The 22,962-nt window shown below is 39.5% G+C and overlaps 1 protein-coding gene across 6 annotated transcripts; it reads left to right on the top strand.

Annotated features, from left to right (window-relative positions):
- Positions 1-834: 834 nt before the first annotated feature.
- Positions 835-22,396, top strand: fshr (follicle stimulating hormone receptor). 6 transcript variants are annotated; one of them, XM_031750696.2, is made up of 15 exons: positions 835-1,223; positions 3,329-3,400; positions 6,373-6,447; positions 6,694-6,768; positions 6,867-6,941; positions 9,254-9,325; positions 9,730-9,810; positions 12,838-12,906; positions 12,999-13,073; positions 15,644-15,829; positions 16,422-16,642; positions 17,580-17,761; positions 17,854-18,045; positions 18,290-18,845; positions 20,078-22,396. In XM_031750696.2, exons 1-14 carry the CDS (start codon positions 934-936, stop codon positions 18,824-18,826), a joined length of 2,202 nt encoding a protein of 733 aa, XP_031606556.1. In that variant the 5' UTR covers positions 835-933; the 3' UTR covers positions 18,827-18,845; positions 20,078-22,396. The 6 variants fall into 6 exon arrangements, with proteins under 6 accessions (XP_031606556.1, XP_031606554.1, XP_039472392.1 ...); XM_031750694.2 differs by having other exon boundaries at positions 20,075-22,396; XM_039616458.1 differs by lacking the exon at positions 20,078-22,396 and having other exon boundaries at positions 835-1,038; positions 1,171-1,223; positions 18,290-19,929.
- The last annotated feature ends 566 nt before the right edge of the window (positions 22,397-22,962 follow it).

Raw genomic sequence — 22,962 nt, 5'->3', positions numbered from 1 at the left:
CACAAACCTTCAAGCAGGTATACATAATAAAGTAGCCACTAATGATCAAATGCCGAAAGGCAAAATCAAGCAACCTGAGATTAGACTCCAACCGAAGGCTCTTTGCTGCATGTCTTTCACCACTCTTTCTATTTCTCACTACTTTACTGTCTCTTCTTTACTGCACTATATAACAACAAGTGAGTGTCTGACGAGTGTATAAGGTACTGCATATTTGGCAGCAACAGTGCTTTTAAGAAAAGCTGTCATAACGTGCACTGAAGTTTTTTAGGCAGGACCAGTCTAGTCAAAAGAAGACTGATATTTCCATCTGCAGTCATTAATATTTGTAGCACTCTTCTGTTCAGGAACCTGAACGCTTTTCCATGCGCATACATGAAAAGCCAGGAGCAGCAAGCGGCAATAGCTCAACAAGGTTGAGCGCAGGCACACAGGGAAACAGGGATAATAAGGAGACTGATTAAGTCAGATGTAGAAAATATACAATGAAGTGGTGTGGAGTTGGGTTGCACAGAGGCTTGCAGATGCACGACAGCCAACAGTGAGGTTAAATATTATTTTGTGATCTTAATAAAGGGTTCTTTACCTACATTTGATATAATAGGATAGGAAAAAGAAAATACACATTCACAAAAGGAAGAGGACTGCACAGTTTTTCACAGTGCATCACTACACTTTTATTCTTCTCTTGCATTAAAGTCTCAGCTCATAGAACACCAGTCATTTATATCTTATCAAGACGTACACAGTAGAAAAACACGCATAACTCCACCCAGCAGAGACCTCCTACATCCTCATACTCCCTTGAGCTTTTCACACGCCCCCAGCATTCACTACTGCATGACAGAAAACACCAAAACACCTCACATTTCTCTCTAGCTGACCTGGCGCCGAACCCTCGAGCGGACAGATGGGCAAAAGCGTTCATATCAAATGTGGAGTGTGGACCAGAGACAATATCAGAGTAAAATACACAAAAGAAGACAAACTAGAAAAGTGAAACCACTCTGTGGACCCAGGCAGACTGAAATGATGCTGGTAATGACACTAATGATGCTGCTGATCGTTACGATAAAGATGGCAGCAGCCTCGGCGCGCGGCTCTGAAATGGACATTAGACCTGGATTTCATCCCAGTTTGGCTAAACAAACCTCGTGCCTGTCTTACCAGGTGATGTTTGGAGTCACGGCGTTTCCCTCCAACATCTCCAACGCCCAATGCCTGTGAGTACACACAAACACGCAAGCGCACACAGACTCACAAACAAAAAGGACGTACTGGTTGCGTTGCAGATGTTTACTTTTTTGCCATCAGTGTTAGATTATATTAAACTACCACGCCTAATCGTCATCATTGTAACATTTTAATACAGCGCTGTGGGGAATGAAACTTTAATGTATGATACTGTCAGCTGTTTGTTTGCTGTTATTTTTCTTTGTATTTTCAAGAAGCAGACTATTCATTAAAATGCATTCAATTAATGTGATGAAATCTTTAAAGTGTAACACCGCTGGAGTGGTGAAAAATAAGATTGTTCAGACCATAGAAAGCCTTCAATCCAGTGTCACTCACGTTGATAGATTTGTAAATTTTTGTCGGTCTAAATTAAATTCAACTTTTCTGACAATTATGTAACTCAAATCGGATTTTATTGAAATAAAAAAATTGTTTGGTTTTTTCAGTGTAAGATTGGACCATAATCTAAGGAGCTTTAACTTGTAGTCAATATTTTGTTCCTCGGGGAGCATCTGTGTATACAGGACTGGCAGTACCTGGAAACAACTATGCAGGAATTTGAAGGAAGGGAAGCCAGTGATGCTTCTGCTAATGTCCTAATTATTTCGTATTCTGTTTTCTGTCAAGAAAAGTTTATAAGAAGATGTTTGTACCAGTTTTCCTCGGATTACATTATTCCCCTTCCCCTCTAAATGAAGTCTACCTGTCACCGTTCCATCACCATTCTTTTCTGGTAATTGTTTGAAGGCAGTATTTGATAGCATGCTTACACTTTTCTTTCTTTGAGACTCACAAGAGCTAGAAAAACTAAGGAATGATCAAGTCCAAAGCAACAGAGCCAAAAAGAAACCTTTTTGCCTTCATCATGGACCAAGCTTTACAAAATACATGATCCCAGATATTCAATAATGCAGCTTAACAGTTTTTCATTCCTTTTTGAATACCCACATCTCTCACACTCCACACATTAAGTTTAAAATAGACCCAGTGATGTAATTCAACTTTTTTCTTTCTGTAGCTTGAAAGTTTGCTTTCAAGAAAGCCTGAAACTTTAAACCTGAACATCCACAAAGTACATAAATTATAGCTTCTGCTGTCTTGTAGTCTGAGCAGATTTCTTTATGTGGAGCAACTTTAATTTGTATAATTGGCGACATCCCTCAAACTGACATGCGAGTGGAGCAGCAAATGTGTCTACAAATCCCACCACCCATTCACCATATTAAAGCTATACAGTAGCTTTGAAATGTTTACATATTTGAATCCCATCCGTGAACGTGCATAATCATCCGGACGTTCCTGTCTAATCCTCGCTCATCTGCCTGGACGAGTGGTTCAGTTTTGCTCTCAACTTGACTCGGTTGGTTTCATTAAACATTTACTGATTCGGGGAAATGCATGCAAAGCTTTTCTGCTCATCCTCGGCACCTTGCAGCGCAGCAGCAGCTACTTACTATTGTTGGCCACTGAGCAGGTAGCCACAGGTTAAAGACCCCCTGTGGGGTTTTCTTGTAAACAAACAAAATGAAGGGTTTAAAGTCAGAGTTTCCCACCAGGACAGTCTGGGTTATTAGCTTGTGAGGTGAAGATTAGAATCACCCTAAGCATTTAGGCAAACTTCTATCTAAACGTACACACGAGCAGTTTCGCCTTACACAATCTAACTTACCAAAAAACAGAACAAAAAAACATAGCCTATGAGTAAATACAGCTGACACACACTCAAGACAAGGACACACTTGTGGCAGAAGAAGCAAACATCCCTAGAGATGCGCCGCGATCTCCCAGGTGGCGATGTGTGTGTTCTCTTCTGCTCTATATTTTGCTCGAAGGTCAAGGCTCGGGAACAGTGGGGATATTTACAAGTATGCAGTAAGTATGCTGCAAGGACGCAAGACCACATGCACAGAGCTTGGAAACTCGTGTAGACTTTCGTCACGTATATTTTGTTTCACGCATGAAAAGGAAAAAAATCTCATCGTGACTGAGTAACTGACCTTCAGTGGTCAGTGTGCACACAAAGCCCCTGTGAGCCTTGTGATCAGTGTGAAGTGCTGAAACCTAATGTGAGTGACTATTTCTGCATCAACAGGGAAGTTAAGCAGATGCAGATCAGAGAGATTCAGCAGGGCGCCCTCTCCAGCCTCCAGCATCTAATGGAACTGTAAGTGTGCGCCTGTCGATTATGTTTGTTCTTTGATGCGGAGCATAATGTGCTGAGGAGGTCAAAACACACGAGATATGGATCATCCAAACAGACAGGGAATAATTCAGTGGCATTCCTGGTAACACAGCCAGGAATGCCACTGTATTCATTCAATAAAACAATTGATCCCCATATTGGGGGATCAATTTTTTTATTGAATGAATACAATCATCTTGGTCTACATTCATATTTAACAAGAGCTCGAGTTATAGATATTGATTTTGTACTCATGTGCCAATTTGTACACGGGGCCAATTAGGTTATCGCCTTGGTTTCTACATAAATATATTTCTACAGTAAACTTTTATAATTAGCAAACAATGATGTCAAATTAAATTGGTCTTTTTTCTGCTGCTATGAATCATTTTAATTAGTAGTGATTAAAATATTGATCAAGCAAGGATCAGTTGTTCAGCTTCAAAAGTGAAAATAGTTGCAGGTGCTGACTCTTACATGTTTAAGTGTAAAAGGAAGCAATCACAGGCTAAAAATAAACAAATCTTTGATAATAGATTGAACTTTTTAGTTGCTTTTGTGGTGATTCTCATTATTCATCTGCAGTGTTTGTTTAAGAGACTTATTGATTTTTAATAGAGATGGCACGATACCACTTTTTTATGTCCGATACCGATACCGATATCAGAAATTTGGATATCTGCCGATACCGATATGAATCCGATATAGTGTGTTTTAATCAATAAAACTGTTTTTTAATATCTTGCTGCATTTTGTATAAGTTCATACTCAAGTTTAAATAAACAACAACACTAAAGCTATTCTGTTATACCTGTATGTAAAAAATACACTGCGCCCAAAATATTTCATAGTTCAGCAACACTGATCAATCTAATAAACTTAAACCTACTCCATCCTTTCTATTCTGGTATTTTAAAGAGTACTTAGCAGAAATATTAAGCAACCTAACTAATAGGGTTGCAAACTCCCAGCAAAAGAAAATAGGGAACCACCCCCCACCCTCCACCTCATGATGCTTAATCGATGTAATCAACTTTAATTTGATGCAGGGTGAAAAAAAAATGCACAGAAATAAATTATTTTTCAAGAATAATTAAATAGATTCAACATCTTTCTTCAACAGAATTGCAGACTGCACAGATGGTACCTTCCCAAAGGAAAAAGTACTATAGCTTACTAGGGTATATTAGACTTAACAGTTATTATATACAGTAATGGACTTCTATACATTTTACATCAGATTAAAACTTTGGGTGTAAGATTCAGATAATTATTTATTAAAAGCTATATATTTTAAATGAGAATATGAAAGAAAAGTATGTCTTTGTGCCCCCTTTTCCCTGTTAATGCCCTATCGGCCCCCCTGGCTAAACTTTGCTAGATCCGCCCTTGCACAGTTACCAGCCGTCAGCTGCGTAGAAAAGGATCCTGGTCTAGAAAGTAATATTAAATAAATTCTAACAACAGCTTATCAAGGTTAAACGTGCTGCTGTTGTTCAGCCGCTGGTTTCCTCTTTCTGGTGCAAAGTGGGCCAAAAACAAAGAAGAGAGACGGACTCGCGCGACAGAAAAGCCGATCAGCTGATCATTAATCAGTTTCACGATTGAAGTAGCGCAGGAGAGGGAGGGAGAGAGAGGCAGTTGCTCCATATATCGGTTGTTAAGCTTAACGTGGTAATGCTTTACAAACATTCAGAGATGAACTTACACACTTGCTTTACTTCTCTCTGGGATAACTTCCTCGGAGATGAAATGCTGGTTTGCTAGCGAGGCTACAAATACACACAGCCGCTCTATCACGTGAGCACACTGCTCCTACGTGCTACGGTTATGAGCCGAGTTTTGTGAGGTGCTTTTTTGATATTTAATGGATCGGATTACATTTTTTATTTCTCGCCGATATCCGATCCAGTAATTTAGGTCAGTATCGGACTGATACCGATACGTAATATCAGATCGGTCCATCTCTAATTTTTAAACCATTGGAATTGCAAATAGAAACTGTGTTTTACACATATATTTAACCAGGGTGTGTCCTTGGTGTTCATCTGAACAACAAACTGGACTGGACTCATAACTCAGACGCCCTCTACAGGAAAAGGCAGAGCAGGCTGTACCTGCTGCGGAGACTCAGGTCGTTTGGAGTGGAGGGCCCACTCCTGAAGACCTTCTATGACTCTGTGGTGGCCTCAGCCATCTTTTATGGTGTGGTCTGCTGGGGCGGCAGCATCTCTGCTGGGGACAGGAAGAGACTGAACAGGCTGATCAGAAGGGCCAGCTCTGTTCTAGGATGCCCTCTGGACCCAGTGGAGGTGGTGAGTGACAGGAGAATGGCGGTTAAGCTTTCATCCCTGTTGGACAACATCTCCCACCCCATGCAGGACACTCTGACAGCACTGAGCAGCTCCTTCAGTGGCAGGCTGCGGCACCCACGGTGTGGGACGGAGAGATTTCGCAGGTCTTTCCTCCCCACTGCTGTCAGACTCCACAACAAAGACTTTAACTGATCAAACACACACATCCACAAATGTGCAATAACACTAAGTGCAATAATCTTTTCTGGCATCGTTGTATTTTTACTCAGTTGTATATAGCATTTGTATTCTATTTTTATCTTATTGTATATTTTATTCTACTGTATATAGTATTTTATTTTATTCTATTCTGTACAGTTGTGTACTGTATTTATTCTTATTGTATTCTAATTTTTGCTTCATAACTTTTGCACTGTCCACTTCCTGCTGTGACAAAACAAATTTCCCACGTGTGGGACTAATGAAGGTTATCTTATCTTATCTTATCCTACACCCAAAGTTTGTTTTTATTTTTTAATAACTTTACAGGAAAAATCAGAGGATTCTGTCTGATTTTAGACATCGATTACATAAAACCCTCCTATAATAATTTTTATAATCTTTACTTTTTCTTTTACTCGTCATTACTGCCAACTATAGGACCATTTCTGAGAACGACCTGCTGGAGAGTATCGGCGCTTTTGCCTTTTCTGGCCTCCCTCACCTCACCAAAATGTGAGTATGCTGATTTCTAAAAGCCACTGACTGCATAAAGCAGTTTTTATCCAACATGGTTGTGTGTTTAGTCTTTGTAATGGAACATGAAGAGCTCCGGCCTCTGAGGAAGATCACCCAAATAGTTGAGAAGTTAAGCATCCGAGGGTGGCGGAGACTAAAAAAGACTCCAAAGAATGAACGTGAATGAATAATAGGCCGCATGATTTTTTTAAAATATATTTAATATTCTTGTGTTTCCTTCAGCTTAATATCTAAAAATGCTGCTCTGAGGAATATCGGGGCTTTTGTTTTCTCCAACCTCCCTGAACTCAGTGAGATGTAAGTATAACTGGCAGGATAATGGCACCTGTGAAACCCCGTAATTACAAACCAGTCATTTATATTAATGAGAATCTGACTAAACGTGTTTCTTTCAGAATCATAACAAAGTCAAAACACCTGAGTTTCATCCACCCCGATGCATTCAGGAACATGGCAAGACTACGGTTCTTGTGAGTACTCAGTGAGAGTTCAGATTTCTACCACAGTTTGTCTCTCAAACTGATTGTGAGTCCAAAATAGGTCACGGGTGACAGCCCTACTTCTGATGGCCCGCACGATCAAAGACATTATTTTTTAATGAGCTTGGCTCCCCGGTGTCACCCTTCATCCCCCAAATGGAAAAAAATGTCTTTTTTCCACAAAATGACTTAAAGGCCATTTCATGCATGCTACTTTAATTTGTTGCAAACAAAAAAAGTATTATTTTATGTCTTTTGAAACAATCTCAGAGTAGCAGTTTATAAAGAACACTGCAGCGCTCAAATCCCTTACAGACATTCTTAACTGTTACTGTTTGTCCCAATTTGTGAAAACTGGGACACATAAACAAAAATCTGTGATGGAAAAAAATAAAGCGATTACTTTTTTAAAGAGGGGCACCTTAGCGCAAGTTTAGTTTGTTTTCAAAAAGTTTACTTGGGGGTCATGGAGGTGGGGTGGGGGCAGTTATTATGCTCTTTTCCAGCTCCATATTGTTATTCCAGCTTTGCAAAATTTGTAGTTCAAAATACTCCTTATTCATCTTATGCTGGGCCTTTATGCAGCCCCTGGAAATAAGCCATTTCATCTTCTATCAGCAGGTGGGTGAGGCTTTAGACTTAGAGCCAGACCTGTGTATGAGGATCATAATAGGAATTCCGGCCCTCTTTAACATCACACAGAGCCAAAAGTAGAAAAAAAACTGTCTGAGCAGCCTGAGGCCTGAGCTTTTGGCTCACAGGTATTAGTTGACCATATGAAAGTAATTCTTGCCTCACAGTGAGAAGGTCCTGGGACTGAAATTGTACACCGGTTAATGGGTGAATTTAAAACATTTTAAATAGGCTGTATTGGCACCTACACCTGATTTAGAATCTTTTAAACGGCTGATCCTGTTTCCTGATCCACTAAAGGAAACACGAGAAATCAAATGTGATCTTACTGGCAATCAAAGTCCGGAGGAAACTCAAGACTACATATATACACAGACAGGGGTAACAGCTGGTTTCCGGTTGGTTATGAAACACAGTTGAAAACAATCAGGCAGTCTGATGATGGAATGGGAAACAATCACAATAAGGAGGAAAAGTAGGAAGTAAAACCAAACATAAAACAGGATGTAACCAAGAGACAATTAGACATGAGGGCTACGACTAAACGTGATAACAGTAACAGGAGAACACGGAAAGCAGGGGAAACTACACGCACAAAGAAACATAATAAAACCCAAAAATATAGCAGGGACCGAAACACAACAAATGGGCTACATTACAAAAACACGTTGGACCTCATTCGTAAACGAAGCCTATGCACCAATCTGTGCATAAACCATGAATATAAATATTTCATGCACAAATCTGTGATTCATCGTAGCCCGAACCCTAACCTTTAATCCAGGAGTTCTCAAACTTTTAAGGGCCTTCATAATGTTGACATCCAATTAGCTGCTTCAGACTTAAAATCACTAATCAACATAGAGTGAATCAAAAGATATATTTAGTATAATTAGCTACCTGGCTGGCTAATAAGCCAAGCTACTCAGCAGTAGTAGCTCAGCACACCCTGATAGATGCAAATGTTTTCATGACAGACTGATATGAAGTGAGTTTCTGCAGACTGAGTGAAAATGTGGGAGGAAGCAATGGATACATTACACTTTTGTTATTAGTAGAAAGTTTCTCCGTTAGTATACATGTTGCTTTCAAGGAGCCAGACTTTATTGTAATTCTTTAAAGTTGTCTTGAGCAATAGTTCTCCAGGCTTTCTGAAGTTTTTCTTTAGACACTGTTTGCATTTTTTAGTTTTTTTATTCCAACTGACCATTTTCAGAAGAATGGGGGTTCTTTTGTTTGTTTGTTTTGTAAGTCACTTGATGCTAAACTATGAATGATGAGCATTACAAATTCACCTAACTCGGGGGATAAACTAGAGTTCTATTCTTAGGCAGTTTGTTACTAGCTGCCTGTCACAACAACACATAATTTGTCCCCATTTTTATAACTCAATCTAAAAAAAAATGCCAAAGATAGCGCACAGAGCAATGAACATAAAATGGCATTTTTGCACCAACAATGTGATTCCCAAGAAGCGTCTTTAAGTTATGTTAGGATGGCAGACGCCTACTGAACATCAGCATGTGTTTGTTATTTTTGTAATCTAATTTATTACAATGAATGAGACAGTGTATGTGATTTTATCACTGCTACTCCCTGCTTAGTGTCTGCTTTTCAGAGGTTACAATTTAGCAACATGTTGTGGTTAAACCTTTACTTTTACATCACAGGACTATCTCCAACACCGGGCTGAGGATTTTTCCAGACTTCTCCAAGATCCATTCCACCGCCTGCTTTCTGCTGTAGGTCTCAGTACAATTACAAAAAACAATCTCATATACACGCCTCCACACGTGAATTTATAGGCTATTATATGCATACAGAATTAAATACTCCCATAAGAAATCACACCACTAATCATATAATACTGCAGTCAGAATTCAGCAGTTCTTACCAAACAGACTATCAGGAACACACACCATCTGTCCCTAGCCGTCATCCTTTAAAAATCCATATTCAAACTGTCTCCCATCTGACATCCGTCATCTTCAAAAAGAGAGTGGATTAGACAGGCACTGCTGAAGGCTTCCTAATGTTTTACACCTTCTGCTGTTTTGGGGGTTTTTCCACTCAAAAATGTATTTCTACCACTTACTTAGCAATAGTGGTCATTTATCTTAAAGTTTTTGGTCTTTGCACTGCTTAGGGATCTTCAGGACAACAGCCACATAAAGAGAGTCCCTGCCAATGCCTTCAGAGGCCTCTGCACTCAAACCTTCGCAGAGATGTAAGCGATTCATCTTTCTTTTTTAGAAACACATCACCCTCACAGATCCGAGTGGGCATTATATGCACAGTGATGAATGTTCCACGAAATGCTCTTTGCCCTCTTCACTGAGTTTCTCCTTTTTTCTATGTTTCATACTCATACTTTTATGTATTGCCTTTTATACATTTTTTGTGCTTTCCTTTTCAGCTGCAGATCATTAATCTAACAAAAAATTAAAATTGTTTTGCATATGTCACAGATTGTTTTCTTTGAAAAAAAAATGAAAGCATAAGTGTAATTTTGAGGTAGCGGTACCTAACTACCTCTATTTTAGGCTTCTTGATGCTTTCACTCAATCATTTTCATCTGTAAAAAAAACTGCTGCTAGTTTAAAAAAGATTTTAAATCAAACCACATACTTCCCTACTAGATGTAAAAACATGTCTTATTACAAACTAAACATGCAGTTTCAAGCCAAATGGCCTCTGAACACTTACAATGAAAGCTTTGTCTGATTAATATAAATAGGTACCAAAACATGTTTTGTCTTGTCTCTCCACTATCAATGATTGACTACTCAGAGTTATTTTATGACACTTTGCAGGGAATCAATCCTTATGATGGGAAACACCAGACAAAGTAAATGCATTAAAGGAGTTCAAACCCTACTTCAGTAAAACAATTTAATAATGTATTTATATAACAACACAGGGGTCCTCCTATGTTTTAGCTAAGTAAGACTTACCTCAACTTTTGTGTGTTTTAACATTGTGTTATTGAGACAACAAAGTGTGAGCAAAAATTAGATATTGGTAATGTTTCTGTAAAAAATTAATGACAGTAACTGCAGCTGATACTACCGGTACTGTCCATCTTCTCATTATTTACCTCTACTTCATTTGTACCAAATAGCAATAGTGCTGAATACACAGACGTGATGTTTAGGTGGTGGTGTTCAGGACTCTTAGCCAAAATGCACAGCGCTGTGTTTGGTAAAACCAAAAAAGAACATTTTGGTTTTTGGTTTTTGGTAAAACCAAACACAGCATAAAAGCACAAAAACCTCAATGTAGCTATCAGACAATTTTGTTTAGAGGTGATGATTTGAGCTTGTTAGAACCTGAGCACCTTGTAATCACTGAGACATCCATGAATTCTACTATATACCAAAGTATTCTAGAGTCAAACGTGAGGCCATCTGTCCTGCCGCTAATGCTTGGCACAGCAGCAAATCTGCAACCGACTGGATGAAAAAGGAAAAGAATCAAGGTACTGCGACAGCCCAGTCAAAGTCCAGACGTCATCCTGATTGAAATGCGGTGGTGGTGCCTTACAAGAGCTGGGCATAACAAAATGCCCACAAACCTCAATGAAATAGAGCAATGTTGTGCAGAAGAGTGAGCCAAAAGTTCTCCACAATGATGTAAGAGACCGATAAAGTCATACAGAAACAAGTAACGAAAGTTATTGCTACTCAAGGTGATTCTACAAGCCATTAAATTCTGGGATGTTTAGTTTTAGTGTTTAGTTTTTAACGGGACTTCAGAGGGCTACGAAAACTTTGTTAGCAGTCATTTGGTAGGTAGAGATGGAAAATTGGAGTTAGCATTAGTTCAACCATGACAGGTTCCAGTAGTGAAGATGCAGCTTAACTGCTAATGAATTATTGATATCAATCCCATATTACTAAAGCCAATGTGACCTTTTTGATTTTGAAAACTTTTGTTGACAGCACTACTTTACTCGTAGCAGTAGTTTAGCTGTTTGTTTAATGTGCCTAGATAACCAGGAGCTTTAGCCAGCAATAGGTTAGCTTAAAAGTTAGCTTAACATAGGAGCCAGCAGTAGAGCCACATTTCTGTATAATTTACTGTATAACTTAATTTATAATTTATCTACTAATAAAAATTGTATTTGTTCAGCTCTTGTGGTTTTACAGGGATGATATGTCTGACTATTTCTTGGCTTTAAGTTGCTTATCAGGCAGTCAGGAAGTTACTGCACCTATCCAACAAATAGTCTGGCACATAACCTCGTGTAAAACTGTTTTGATTTGTTTTTTTGGTTTTACACTTTCAAAAAAACAATATAATGTGTTAACTAATGAGTTTTACAGGAGGGAGTAGGTGGATTTTTTAAACCTTTGAATTGTGCCAGGCTAGTTTTCATTATTATTACTATTTCCTTCCAGGCTTTGTACTAAGCTAATTCAGAAGGGGTGGTACCAGTTGAAGGAAATAAATGTCAAATTTGCTTTTACACGTAAAATATGTAAGTATGTATCACTAAATGCCACTCACTCATCATTCCTGCAGCAAGAAATGCACTCTGCAGTCCCAATTACCTCTTATGAACTCTGATAACTGGGAATCAAACTGCATAGCCTTCAGCTTATGAAGAGCAAAAAGTCTACTTTAAATTCTGTGTCTGATAAATAAATATTCGTTCAAATTCAAAGCTTCAGGGCCATCATTGGTAGACTGTGACTCTCTGCACCCAGACTTCAAAGCGAGTTTATTATTCTGTGACTGCGTGGTAAAAAATCGAACAAAACCGTCTTTGTTTGTGCAGCTTTTATCTACAGAACTCGATGTTCTCCAGTTCAGTCAGCAGTGCCGGGCTAGTTGTTATTATTATCTTTTTTTTCCTACCAGACTTTGTGCTATAGTAATCCAGAAGGCTGCTGGCTGTAAATTAATAGAGATGGATAAAAGGATGCAATCAACACTCAGCAAGAAGAAGCTGGATGTTTTTTCCATAAATACAGGATCCTTCCAACAAAACATTTTGATGGCAGCGTCTGAGATCCATACTGTTAAACAGCAGAAAAGTAGGAAGCAGAAGAGGCAGTAGAAGGCGACACAATCAAATCAACGTTTTACTCAGTGTTGCAGTAAAACCCTTTGTATTTGTACAGCTTTAGTCAGTGAGAACAAAAGAAGTGCAAACACTAAAATTGGCATTGATAGTTAAGTAAGTTTACTGTTGGAAATGTTCTGTGTTGGAGCCACATGACTGTAATTTGGCTTCCCTTTCTAATGACAGACGGCTCACCAGAAATGGCATCAAGGAGGTGGCAAGTGACGCCTTCAACGGAACAAAGATGCACAGATTGTGAGTCACAGGCAGAGACACAATTACAAACAGAAGATTTAAAAAAAAACATACATATTTAACTCCACTCTCTCTTTCTCCCTTGCTCTCAGGTTCCTAAGAGGCAACCGACAGCTTACTCACATCAGTCCCAATGCCTTTGTGGGTTCCAGTGAGTTGGTGGTACTGTAAGCATGACATCCAACAGTAACTCATGCCTAAATGATTCACCCTGCTTATCATTGCTTATTAAAGTCAGAATGTTGGAGAAAACAGGGGGTGGGGGATGATATCTGCACGGACTTGGAAAAACTTTACAGATCTAAGGTTAAAAATAGTTTAGGGTCAGGTGAACCTGATGGACTCTACCTGGAAATAGAGATTTCGGTTTATTCCCCTAACAAAGGGACACCGATGTCTACTGAAGTAAGAATCAGACAAATTATTTGTTTTTCTTTTGGACTGTCATCACTGTGATGTTTTTTTTTCCTTCACTCCCTGGCAGTCACTTGGCAATCAAACAGTAGCTTCTCTTCAGCTTCTTTCTTTTTTTTTATTCAGCTGGCACTTCTCTTAAATCCAAGTGCATTTCATGAAAATTTATATTTTATGAACTGATCAAATCTCTATTACAGACAGCACACTAAGGGGAGGAGAAGAATCTGTTAAAAAGGCAGTTCACCCCGAAATTAAATTAATGCATTTTTCCTCTGGGCTGTGGTGACATTTATCCATCTAGATTGTTTTGGTGTGAGTTTCCCAGCTTTGGAGATATTAGCTGTATTGCCTTTGCTTACATATGACAGAACTGAAAGACACTTGCCTTGAGGTGCTTAAACAATAAAAAAATATTATAGTACTGTGCAGAAATCTTATATTTTAGAGTGAAAATTGTAAATGGATGCAGCAATTCTTTAAAACAGTGTAGAAAGCAAGAGAGAGAGAGTCGATTTGCACCAGAAATTTCACCTTTAGATTCATCACTCCATAAGACCCATCCACACTGATTTTCAGTCCAGTTCTTGTGTAATTTGGCATACCTCAGCCTTTTCTTCAGGTTTCCCTTCCTTAAGAATGGCTTCTTGACAGCCATCCTTTCACTGAGAACATTTCTCATGAGCCTTCAGTGAACAGCAGATGGATCAGCTGAAGGGCCTGATGCGTCTCTCAGGCCCTGTGTCACATCTTTGCTAGATTTTTTTCCTCCCATTTCTTATGGACAGGCCGTTCAAATGTTGTTGTTCATCTGCTGTAGATAGTTTTTAGGGCTGCTACTTCTTCTTTTCTCCTCCACTTATCCAGTTTCCCTCCTTTTTCAACACATTGAACACAATAACATGATTTGCCAGGTTTTCGGCTAGGGAATCACCTTGGCTAAAAAATGGTATTTTATGCCTGTCAAACTGTGGTATCAATTTAATATTTCTGGTATATTCAGTTGAAGAAATTGGAACAAATGATGTGTTTCTGTGACAGGCTGCTCGTAACAAAGTGCCTAAAGATACAATTTAGAATTGGTTCTTTGCCAAGATGTTTGTTATGTATAGACACAGCACTGGTTCATCGCTTGAGTTAGGTGCCATTTTTATGCTTGAATGATTCATCGCTGAGTGTTCAGTAGTTAAACAAAGAAAAACAACTTTCCTGTGAAAATGGTAACTTTTAGGGATGGAGGATTGGAAACTGAGTGAAAAAGCAGCCAAGGTCCAAAGAAAGTCCTTCTGAAAGCCTGGAAACTCATTGCTGATGACCACTTTTTAAAAATTATAAAGCAGGGCACCAGGAATGAAATTGTAAATGCAGCAGCACGAGTTCAAATCCAACTCAAGGCCCTTTGTTGCATGTTTTCTCCTACTCTCTCTCCTAGCTTTGGTGTCCAATAAAGGCAAAAAAGCTTAAAAAAATACCAAGGAAAAATGTCTCTTTCCCAAAACGTGGCCAGGTTACTGAACAACAAAAAAATATTGACAAAGCTTCCTGTGAGCAGGAGGAACTGTTTTCTTTCTGCTGCTTCCATTACAGCTCAATTGTGAATGGAGGCCATTAAGGTTTATCATTATGTCTTATAATGAGAACATGCCCCTCATTACAGGGAAATCCCATCTTCCACCAGGTGATAAGGCCTTTATGTAAGTTCCCAAAAGAAGGCCCACTCTCTTATGTTATCTGTCTTATTTCTTCTTGGTTATTTGTGCCAGTACCTAGTCTTTAATGTCCTTGTGATATGTTAGTTTCCCTTTCAGGCCATGTCAACCTTGTGTAGGTTATCTAGGGAGCTCCATCTCATCCACCACCAACCTTTGAACTCTTGGGGAGGAGGGGGTCACTATTTTCTATGTTCCTCTTGGTTTGGATTCTGTTTCTCACTCCACTCTCACCATGAAAAATATCTCATTTTAAGATTTTCATAGTAAAATATTGCCCTTTTCTTTCAGTTGAGCTCTGGTTTTTGAGATGTGGTCGATGAGTAAAGTTGAGTAGAAAGAAAACAAGGTTTGTTGAGTTTTTTTAAATTTTGTTTTTAGACACTATCTCAAAGAAAGACTTTATTACTTTCGAAAAATGACAGAAATTTTGACCAGAAATGTCCTCAAAACCGAACAGCGCTCACCAAAAGAATTACATCAATAAATGCCACTAGAACCCAGAGGAAAAGTATGTCTGTTTGCTTCGTGGAGGTGAACTCTCCGTTTAAGCATAATATTGATTCTGAAATAAAAATTTAAACTCACTTTTTTTTCTCCGCTTGCTTCTGCAGAGACGTCTCCGAAACAGCCCTCACCTCTTTGCCAGACTCGATCCTTGATGGCCTCAAGAGGCTGATCGCCGAGTCAGCCTTCAACCTGAAAGAACTTCCTCCTATTCAGCTCTTTACCAAACTGCACCAGGCAAAGCTGACATACCCATCACACTGCTGCGCTTTCCTGAACATGCACAGAAACAGGTACACGGGCTCTACCAGTCGAAAGACACCTGAAGACGTTTTTTTGGAAATTGTATGAGATTTGGGGGAAGGTGCTTCTTCACTTTGTTGCAAAGAGTCACCTGGTAGGATTGAAACCACTCTTACTGTTTATTAAATGTGGCACTACAATGTGAACTGTCTGTGAAGCTTATATTCAGTCACTTCAATCCAGTGGCTCTCTCACTGTGGGGTATAAAGACTCTGCAAAAAGGCTTGGAGAAAACTATGGAGTGAAACTAAATTGAATGAATTTGATTTTCTTTTGTAAGCGAAAATATAACAAACAAGATTTTTGATGCTGTTTTGGATCCTAAATAATAATGTGGGCTGTTAGGCATGAAGTATTTTTCCCTTTTGAAGTGAGGCATGCCAGGAAAATGTTGGGAGACACTGGGATGAACCCTTACATGGATGTACACAAATGTGGAGGTTGATTTGTTTTATGGTCTTTTTAATATCCTATCTGTCCATTGCTGGTTAAATGCCACTGAGTCAACAGTTGCTGAAACAAAACTCATTTACTTTGTTCACCCCCTGTGTTGTCCACTTTGTGTGTATTGTTGTGTACTAGATCGAGATGGCACCCACTATGTGACAACCCCGAGGCTAAAAATAACCTGCACTTCTTCAGGGAACACTGCTCCAATTCCACCAACATCACCTGCAGCCCGGCCCCTGATGACTTTAACCCCTGTGAAGATATCATGTCTGCTACCCCCTTACGCATCCTCATCTGGATCATCTCTGTCCTCGCCCTGCTGGGCAACGCAGTAGTTCTCCTTGTATTGTTAGGTATGTTATGTAATTTTAAAAAGTATTTGGATACTTATATCTGGAACAGATCACTGGAACTGACAGATCTTTAGGCCTTTCTGGTTTAAAGTAAACCCAGTAAAACTTTTTAACACATTGTTTACATTGTCAGTTAATCTATTTTATCAGAGACCATTTCCCGAAACCTGACCGAGGACTTTTCCCCCTAAACTTAACCAAAATGTATAAAAGCTTGTTTCTGCCACTAAAAAACAACTTTTTTTGGCTATAATTTACCATTTTTGGTTATTAACTCAATTTTTTGAGTTAGGTATCTCAAAAGTTCAACTTACTCAGAAGTTTTAGTTAGTAAGTCAAAACCTTGAGATGCCTACTTTAAATATTTGAGACAATAACCTTACATTTTGAGATATTTTGAATTTGGGTACTGTCAGCAGAGAAGGCAGGTGGAACCCAAGCTGTGGCTCTGCTGCTCTGATCAGTCTGCAGTTACACATATCTGTGTGAAATAAGCTTGGATGCCCTGTGGGTTCTGAAACCTTTTCTTTCATGTGCAGCACATAGGTTTTGGGGAAACTGTAGCCATTCTGAGGGATTAGACACATGGAATAACCATCCTTTGCCATGGGCTTCGAAAAGCCTCAGGCGCACCTCACAAGACATGCAGTTTCAGAAATGCTCTAACCCAGCTGTTTAGCCATCACCGTTTACTCCAAATTGTCTGGAAACTTCCTTTCACTTGCCCACATTTCACATTTCCAAAGCAGCGAAATAAAGAAGTGACTGCCCATTTGCTGCTTAACATATCCTACAACCCCGTTAGAGGTGCTAATGCCATTGCTACCATGTTATTCACCCATTTAATATTTATTGTTATGGCTCATTGGTACTTTGGATCTGCTAAGTGGATTTTATTGCTCATATTTATTTATTTGTTTTCTTTATCTGTGATCAGGCAGCCGCTATAAGCTGACTGTTCCTCGATTCCTCATGTGCCACCTGGCCTTTGCTGACCTCTGCATGGGCATCTACCTGGTAGTCATAGCAACCGTGGATATGCTCACACGTGGACGGTACTACAACTATGCTATAGACTGGCAGATGGGCTTGGGCTGCAATGCTGCAGGCTTCTTCACGGTGTGTATTCATCACATCACATCACATAGTGACAACGGTCATTCAAGCATGTGTTTGAATTATAAAGTAGTGTGTCTGTGTGACATTTACAGGTGTTCGCCAGTGAGCTGTCAGTGTTTACCTTAACAGCAATCACCGTGGAGCGCTGGCACACCATCACGCATGCTCTGCGACTTGACCGCAAACTTCGCCTGAGACACGCCTGCATCATCATGACAATAGGCTGGATCTTCTCCTTGCTGGCTGCACTGCTGCCCACAGTTGGGATCAGCAGCTATGGCAAAGTGAGTGCTAAATTTAGCCACTACACGCTGATACAATTACTACAGGGGGGTACTTCACTCCTTGTTAGGAATCCCTTTCTTAAGCCAACCATCACTCTACTTTTATTGCTCTACTACTTTTACTACTTTTACTACTACTCCTAATACTGTAGGTGTCTGCTAATTTAGCCTGCCAGTCCATAGTTTATATTGTTGATGTGTCAAGACCCCTGAATACTGTTTTTTTTTTAATTTCTTCATGCAGGTGAGCATCTGCCTCCCCATGGATGTTGAGTCCCTAGTCTCCCAGTTCTACGTGGTCTGTCTTCTCCTCCTCAACATCTTGGCGTTCTTCTGTGTGTGCGGCTGCTACCTCAGCATCTACCTCACCTTTCGCAAGCCTTCATCAGCGGCAGCCCACGCCGACACCCGTGTGGCTCAACGCATGGCCGTCCTCATCTTCACAGACTTCATCTGCATGGCTCCGATCTCCTTCTTCGCCATCTCAGCTGCCCTCAAGCTCCCTCTCATCACCGTCTCAGACTCCAAGCTACTGTTGGTGCTATTCTACCCCATCAACTCGTGCTCCAACCCCTTCTTATATGCCTTTTTCACCCGTAACTTCAGAAGGGATTTCTTTCTCCTCGCAGCTCGCTTCGGGCTGTTTAAGACTCGAGCACAGATTTACCGGACAGAGAGTTCCTCGTGTCAGCAGCCAACATGGACCTCTCCAAAGAACAGCCGTGTTATCTTGTATTCCTTGGTCAATACGTTAAGTCTAGATGGAAAACAAGAGTGCTGACTTTTACGCACATTTACAGGTACGGACTTTTTGCCTTGATTGCATATTATATCCATACAAACAGGCTGCTAATTCCTTAAAATGATGCCTCAGATCATGTCTTTTGATCACTACCTGGGAAAATTTTTCTATCTACTTAGACTGGAAAGAAAAAAAACACAAAAGGCAACCAAGTGAAAGGCAAAAGAGCTGAGAACTCTTTTTTGACAATTCGACCCAGGAGTCTGCAAAACACAGTGATTGTTAAAATAAACAATGCTCTTGCTCTTGCTTCTGTTTGTGCTCCTAATCTGATGCTGTGTTTTTTGGGCTTGAGCCAGTGAAGGCTTCCACTGAAGACTGCTCTTCAGTCAATAAATAGCATCCAGAGACCCAGCTCTCAACAGAGGTGATGATCCTCTATATAAAGATGTTGGTCAGTTCAACAAAGAAGTTGATGCTTGTCTCTGTGCAAGTCTGAGATCTCTGTTAGGGATGTACATGTACAAGTGGTCAAGATTGGACTTCCAGGCCATGAGACCAGAGGTCTGCAAGTCACAAAACCTTTTAAAGCTTTTTATAAAATTATATATATCTATGTCGCCACAATCTGAGCAGTTCAGACACTGATGATTCCAGACTGATCACTGACCCAAGAGAAAGCATGCATACATGTTCCCACCTGTCTTTTAAGGTTACACATAAATCAACATGTTTCAATCACAATAGTATCAGTTGACTATTCAGCACAAAGTACACACAGCGTTCAGTGGCGTGTCTAAACCTGGTTACCTGAGCTATGCTCTGCAGCAATCCATGCAAACATGACCACAAAAGAACTAATTATACACTCACTGGCCACTTTATTAGGTATACTTGTTTGGCTGCTTGGTAATGCAAATAGTTAATGAGCCAATCGCATGGTAGCAGCTCAGTGCATTTAGACATGTAATCTGGGGCATTTTTAAGATTTTTTAAATGTGGTGGCACGGCAGAGACCAAGAACACAGTATAGGGGGATATTTGATTAGCGACCTGCCAGGTGTGTGTTAAATGTCTGCAGCTGGGCAAGGACAGTGATTCCTTTTTCTTTTTTTTCCAATCTATTAAATGGCATGACTTAATGTTCTTGTAGTGAAGCGATTCTCATAAATCTTACCTTATGATTGCATGTGTGTGTGTGTGTGTGTGTGTGTGTGTGTGTGTGTGTGTGTGTGTGTGTGTGTGTGTGTGTGTGTGTGTGTGTGTGTGTGTTCTGTATATTTTTAGCAGCACCAGCAGAGCAATATCTGCAGCAGAAGCTTCCAGATGAGGTCGTTTTGAAGATTTTCTCCTACTTACTGGAACAGGACCTTTGTCAGGCAGCTTGCGTCTGCAAACGATTCAGCCAGCTAGCAAACGATTAAATATTAAATATTTGATTAGCAAAAAGATCAGAAAACTGACAGAAATTATTGGGTATGATTTTTGGTGTGCAACCTTATGTTTTATTACAAGTTTATTGTGTGAAAAGTGGTGCTGCAGAATGCTCTACATAGAATTTTGTGTTGGACAATTGTTTTGCAACGTGGAAAAAAAGTATTTAGACTTAACCTAAGTAAAAGTTGTAACTGCACTTAAATAGCTTAATAGTTCACAAGTTATATAATCAAAATGTATTCAAAGTGCCTAAAGTAAACACACTCTTTATATAGAATGGCCCTTTTTTTCTCGTCTCTTTAATGAGGCAGCTGTTGATGAGTTTGATTCCTGATATATTGTTCAATGGGTTCATTTATTAAAAAAAACAATTAATGTACAAAATAAGAAGAAGCTAAAATAATTTTGGGTGGGCTAATGCCACTCCAAGCTCCTCCCCCTCCAAACATGCCTCTATGTAGACATAATCAAGACAACTTGCTAAAGTTCAAAATGAGCATCAGAATGGGAAAAAGGTGACTGAAGTGACTTTGAAAGTTTAATTGTTGTTGGTGCCAGATGGTCCCACATGTTGCCACAATCTGCTGGCCGGACTGCAAACTGATAGGAAAGCAACAGTAACTTAAATAACTTCTATACAATCAAGGTGTACAAGTTACATAAGAAAACTGGGCATCACTTAGTCTGATAACTCTTGATTTCTATTCTGACATTCTTATAGTAGGTTCAGAGTTTGATTTAACTGAGCAAACTGAGTCACAAAGCTCAGATCATCTAAAACTGATTTCTTGAAAATGAAAAGGAGTTCACCACGGTCACCACATTTCAATCCAGCAGAGCACATTTGGGATTTAGTCAAATGGGAGATTGCCATCACAGATGTGCAGCTGACAAACTTGCAGCACCTGTGTGATGCTATCACATCAATATGGACCACAATCTCTGAGGAATGTTTCCTCCACTCAATTCCAGTTGAATATATTTTAAAAATTAAGACAGTGTGAAGACAAAGGGGTGTTTAACCTAGCAAAATGTACCCAATAAAGTAGCTAGTGAGTGTAGTTTGACTAAATCTGGGTCAGACAGCTCTTTTAGATACCCATGGGTTTCTTTTAACTCAATGAAGTGCCAGATGGGTGGAGTTCTCGGCAACATAATTTAGAGGTAAAAGAAGAAAAGAATGGAGGGGGGAGAAAACTAATGACTTCATCTACTATGTAACAAACACCATCCGTCTGGCATCCCAAGATAATCTAACAAACTAAAATGCCTCAGAATGGTTTTTAAGCAGGTTGGATGCTTGGGATTTCAGCATATGCACACTGCAAAAGAAACATGTTCATTCAACATTCAGTGCTGTGATTGAATGATATTCATTAAGAAGAACACTGCAGGGACCTGCTGATTAACAATCTCCTCATACACCCAGTCTGCTGAACCTCTCAATGTCTACAATTTGCCACCAACTCCGTCTATTTTGTAAGCCACAGACCTGTAATTATCTTTGAAATGTAATTATGTTTACGTTTTCAAACAAACATCCCATTAAGTGTCACTTTTGAATCTGTTTTTCTGAAGAATATTTCGATGTGCTGTTTTTTACACTATTTTATAAAGTGTTTTATTATATCCTCTCAGCTTGAATAGATTTTGTATGATGAATGTGAGCGTTTGAAGAGGCGTGACAAACAGAAAAACTCTCTCACACACACACATACGCAATAATTGAGCTGTCTTTATCTAGCAATGCTGTCCTTCAGAGCATCCAAAGCTTTCAAGGACAAAGTGACCCTCCCAACCTCTGCTCTGTGCAGCAAAGTGGGTGGGTGGGCGTAGGAGGAGAGGTACGCAGCTGCTCTTTCTGCTTATTACGGGGGGATGGATATGGCAGCTAGATAAGCTGTGTGTGCGCGCGCACACACACACACACACACACAATAGCAACCCACACTCTCAAGGCTGCAGCTGCAAGAAGGAATCCAAGACCATCTCATTGATATGGATACACTGCCTCCTACATGCCAACATTCAAAGTTAGGGTGCAATTATACACTTTCACCACCAGGTGATACTACTGGGGCTAGATTTCTGGTGAGTTTACCTCCATCTGTGTGCACAAAAGTCCAAACAAATTCACCAGTCTCAGTAGATCCTACAAATTTTGCTCAATGTTGTCTTATGAGAAAAATAAATAAATAAATATTTTTTTCCTAAATTTGCTTTTTTTTTAAATAACTTTTTATTTCTACATAATTTTCATAAAAGATTATATCAATTCCTGCATGAGGATTAATGCTCATCAGACAGTTACCTGTCCCCTACATACACTGTATTTCTTCTTCATTTTTATATCATATCATATAGTTTTCCAAGTAAAAGATAAATCACTCTAATGCATTTGCACTCAAATTTATGTGCACAAAAAAAAGTGAGTGTTGCAATACAGAAAGACATGCCGTTATGCTCTCTGACATCTTCTCTAGACAGCACTGGAGATGGTATAACAAAACACCCTCAGTATAAAGCCTTCAAGTTCATGACTAATCGTTGGCAGCTAAACAATGCCCTCTGGTGGTCGTCGTGCATAATAAATATACAAGTTAAAGTGTTAAAGTTGTATTCCACTCAAAATCTGTAATTTGGTTTGGGGTCAGTGTCCATTCACTCAATTCCAGTGGGCTTAGAAATGTGGCTGCAATGTAAATTGACTGTAACTGTACTTGAATTTATGGATGCAA

The sequence above is a fragment of the Oreochromis aureus genome, linkage group 8, assembly GCF_013358895.1.
Source record: "Oreochromis aureus strain Israel breed Guangdong linkage group 8, ZZ_aureus, whole genome shotgun sequence".
NCBI classification, from domain to species: Eukaryota; Metazoa; Chordata; class Actinopteri; order Cichliformes; family Cichlidae; genus Oreochromis; species Oreochromis aureus.
The sequence above is the reverse complement of the archived record's forward strand: the minus strand, read 5'-3'. Positions and strand labels throughout refer to the sequence as shown.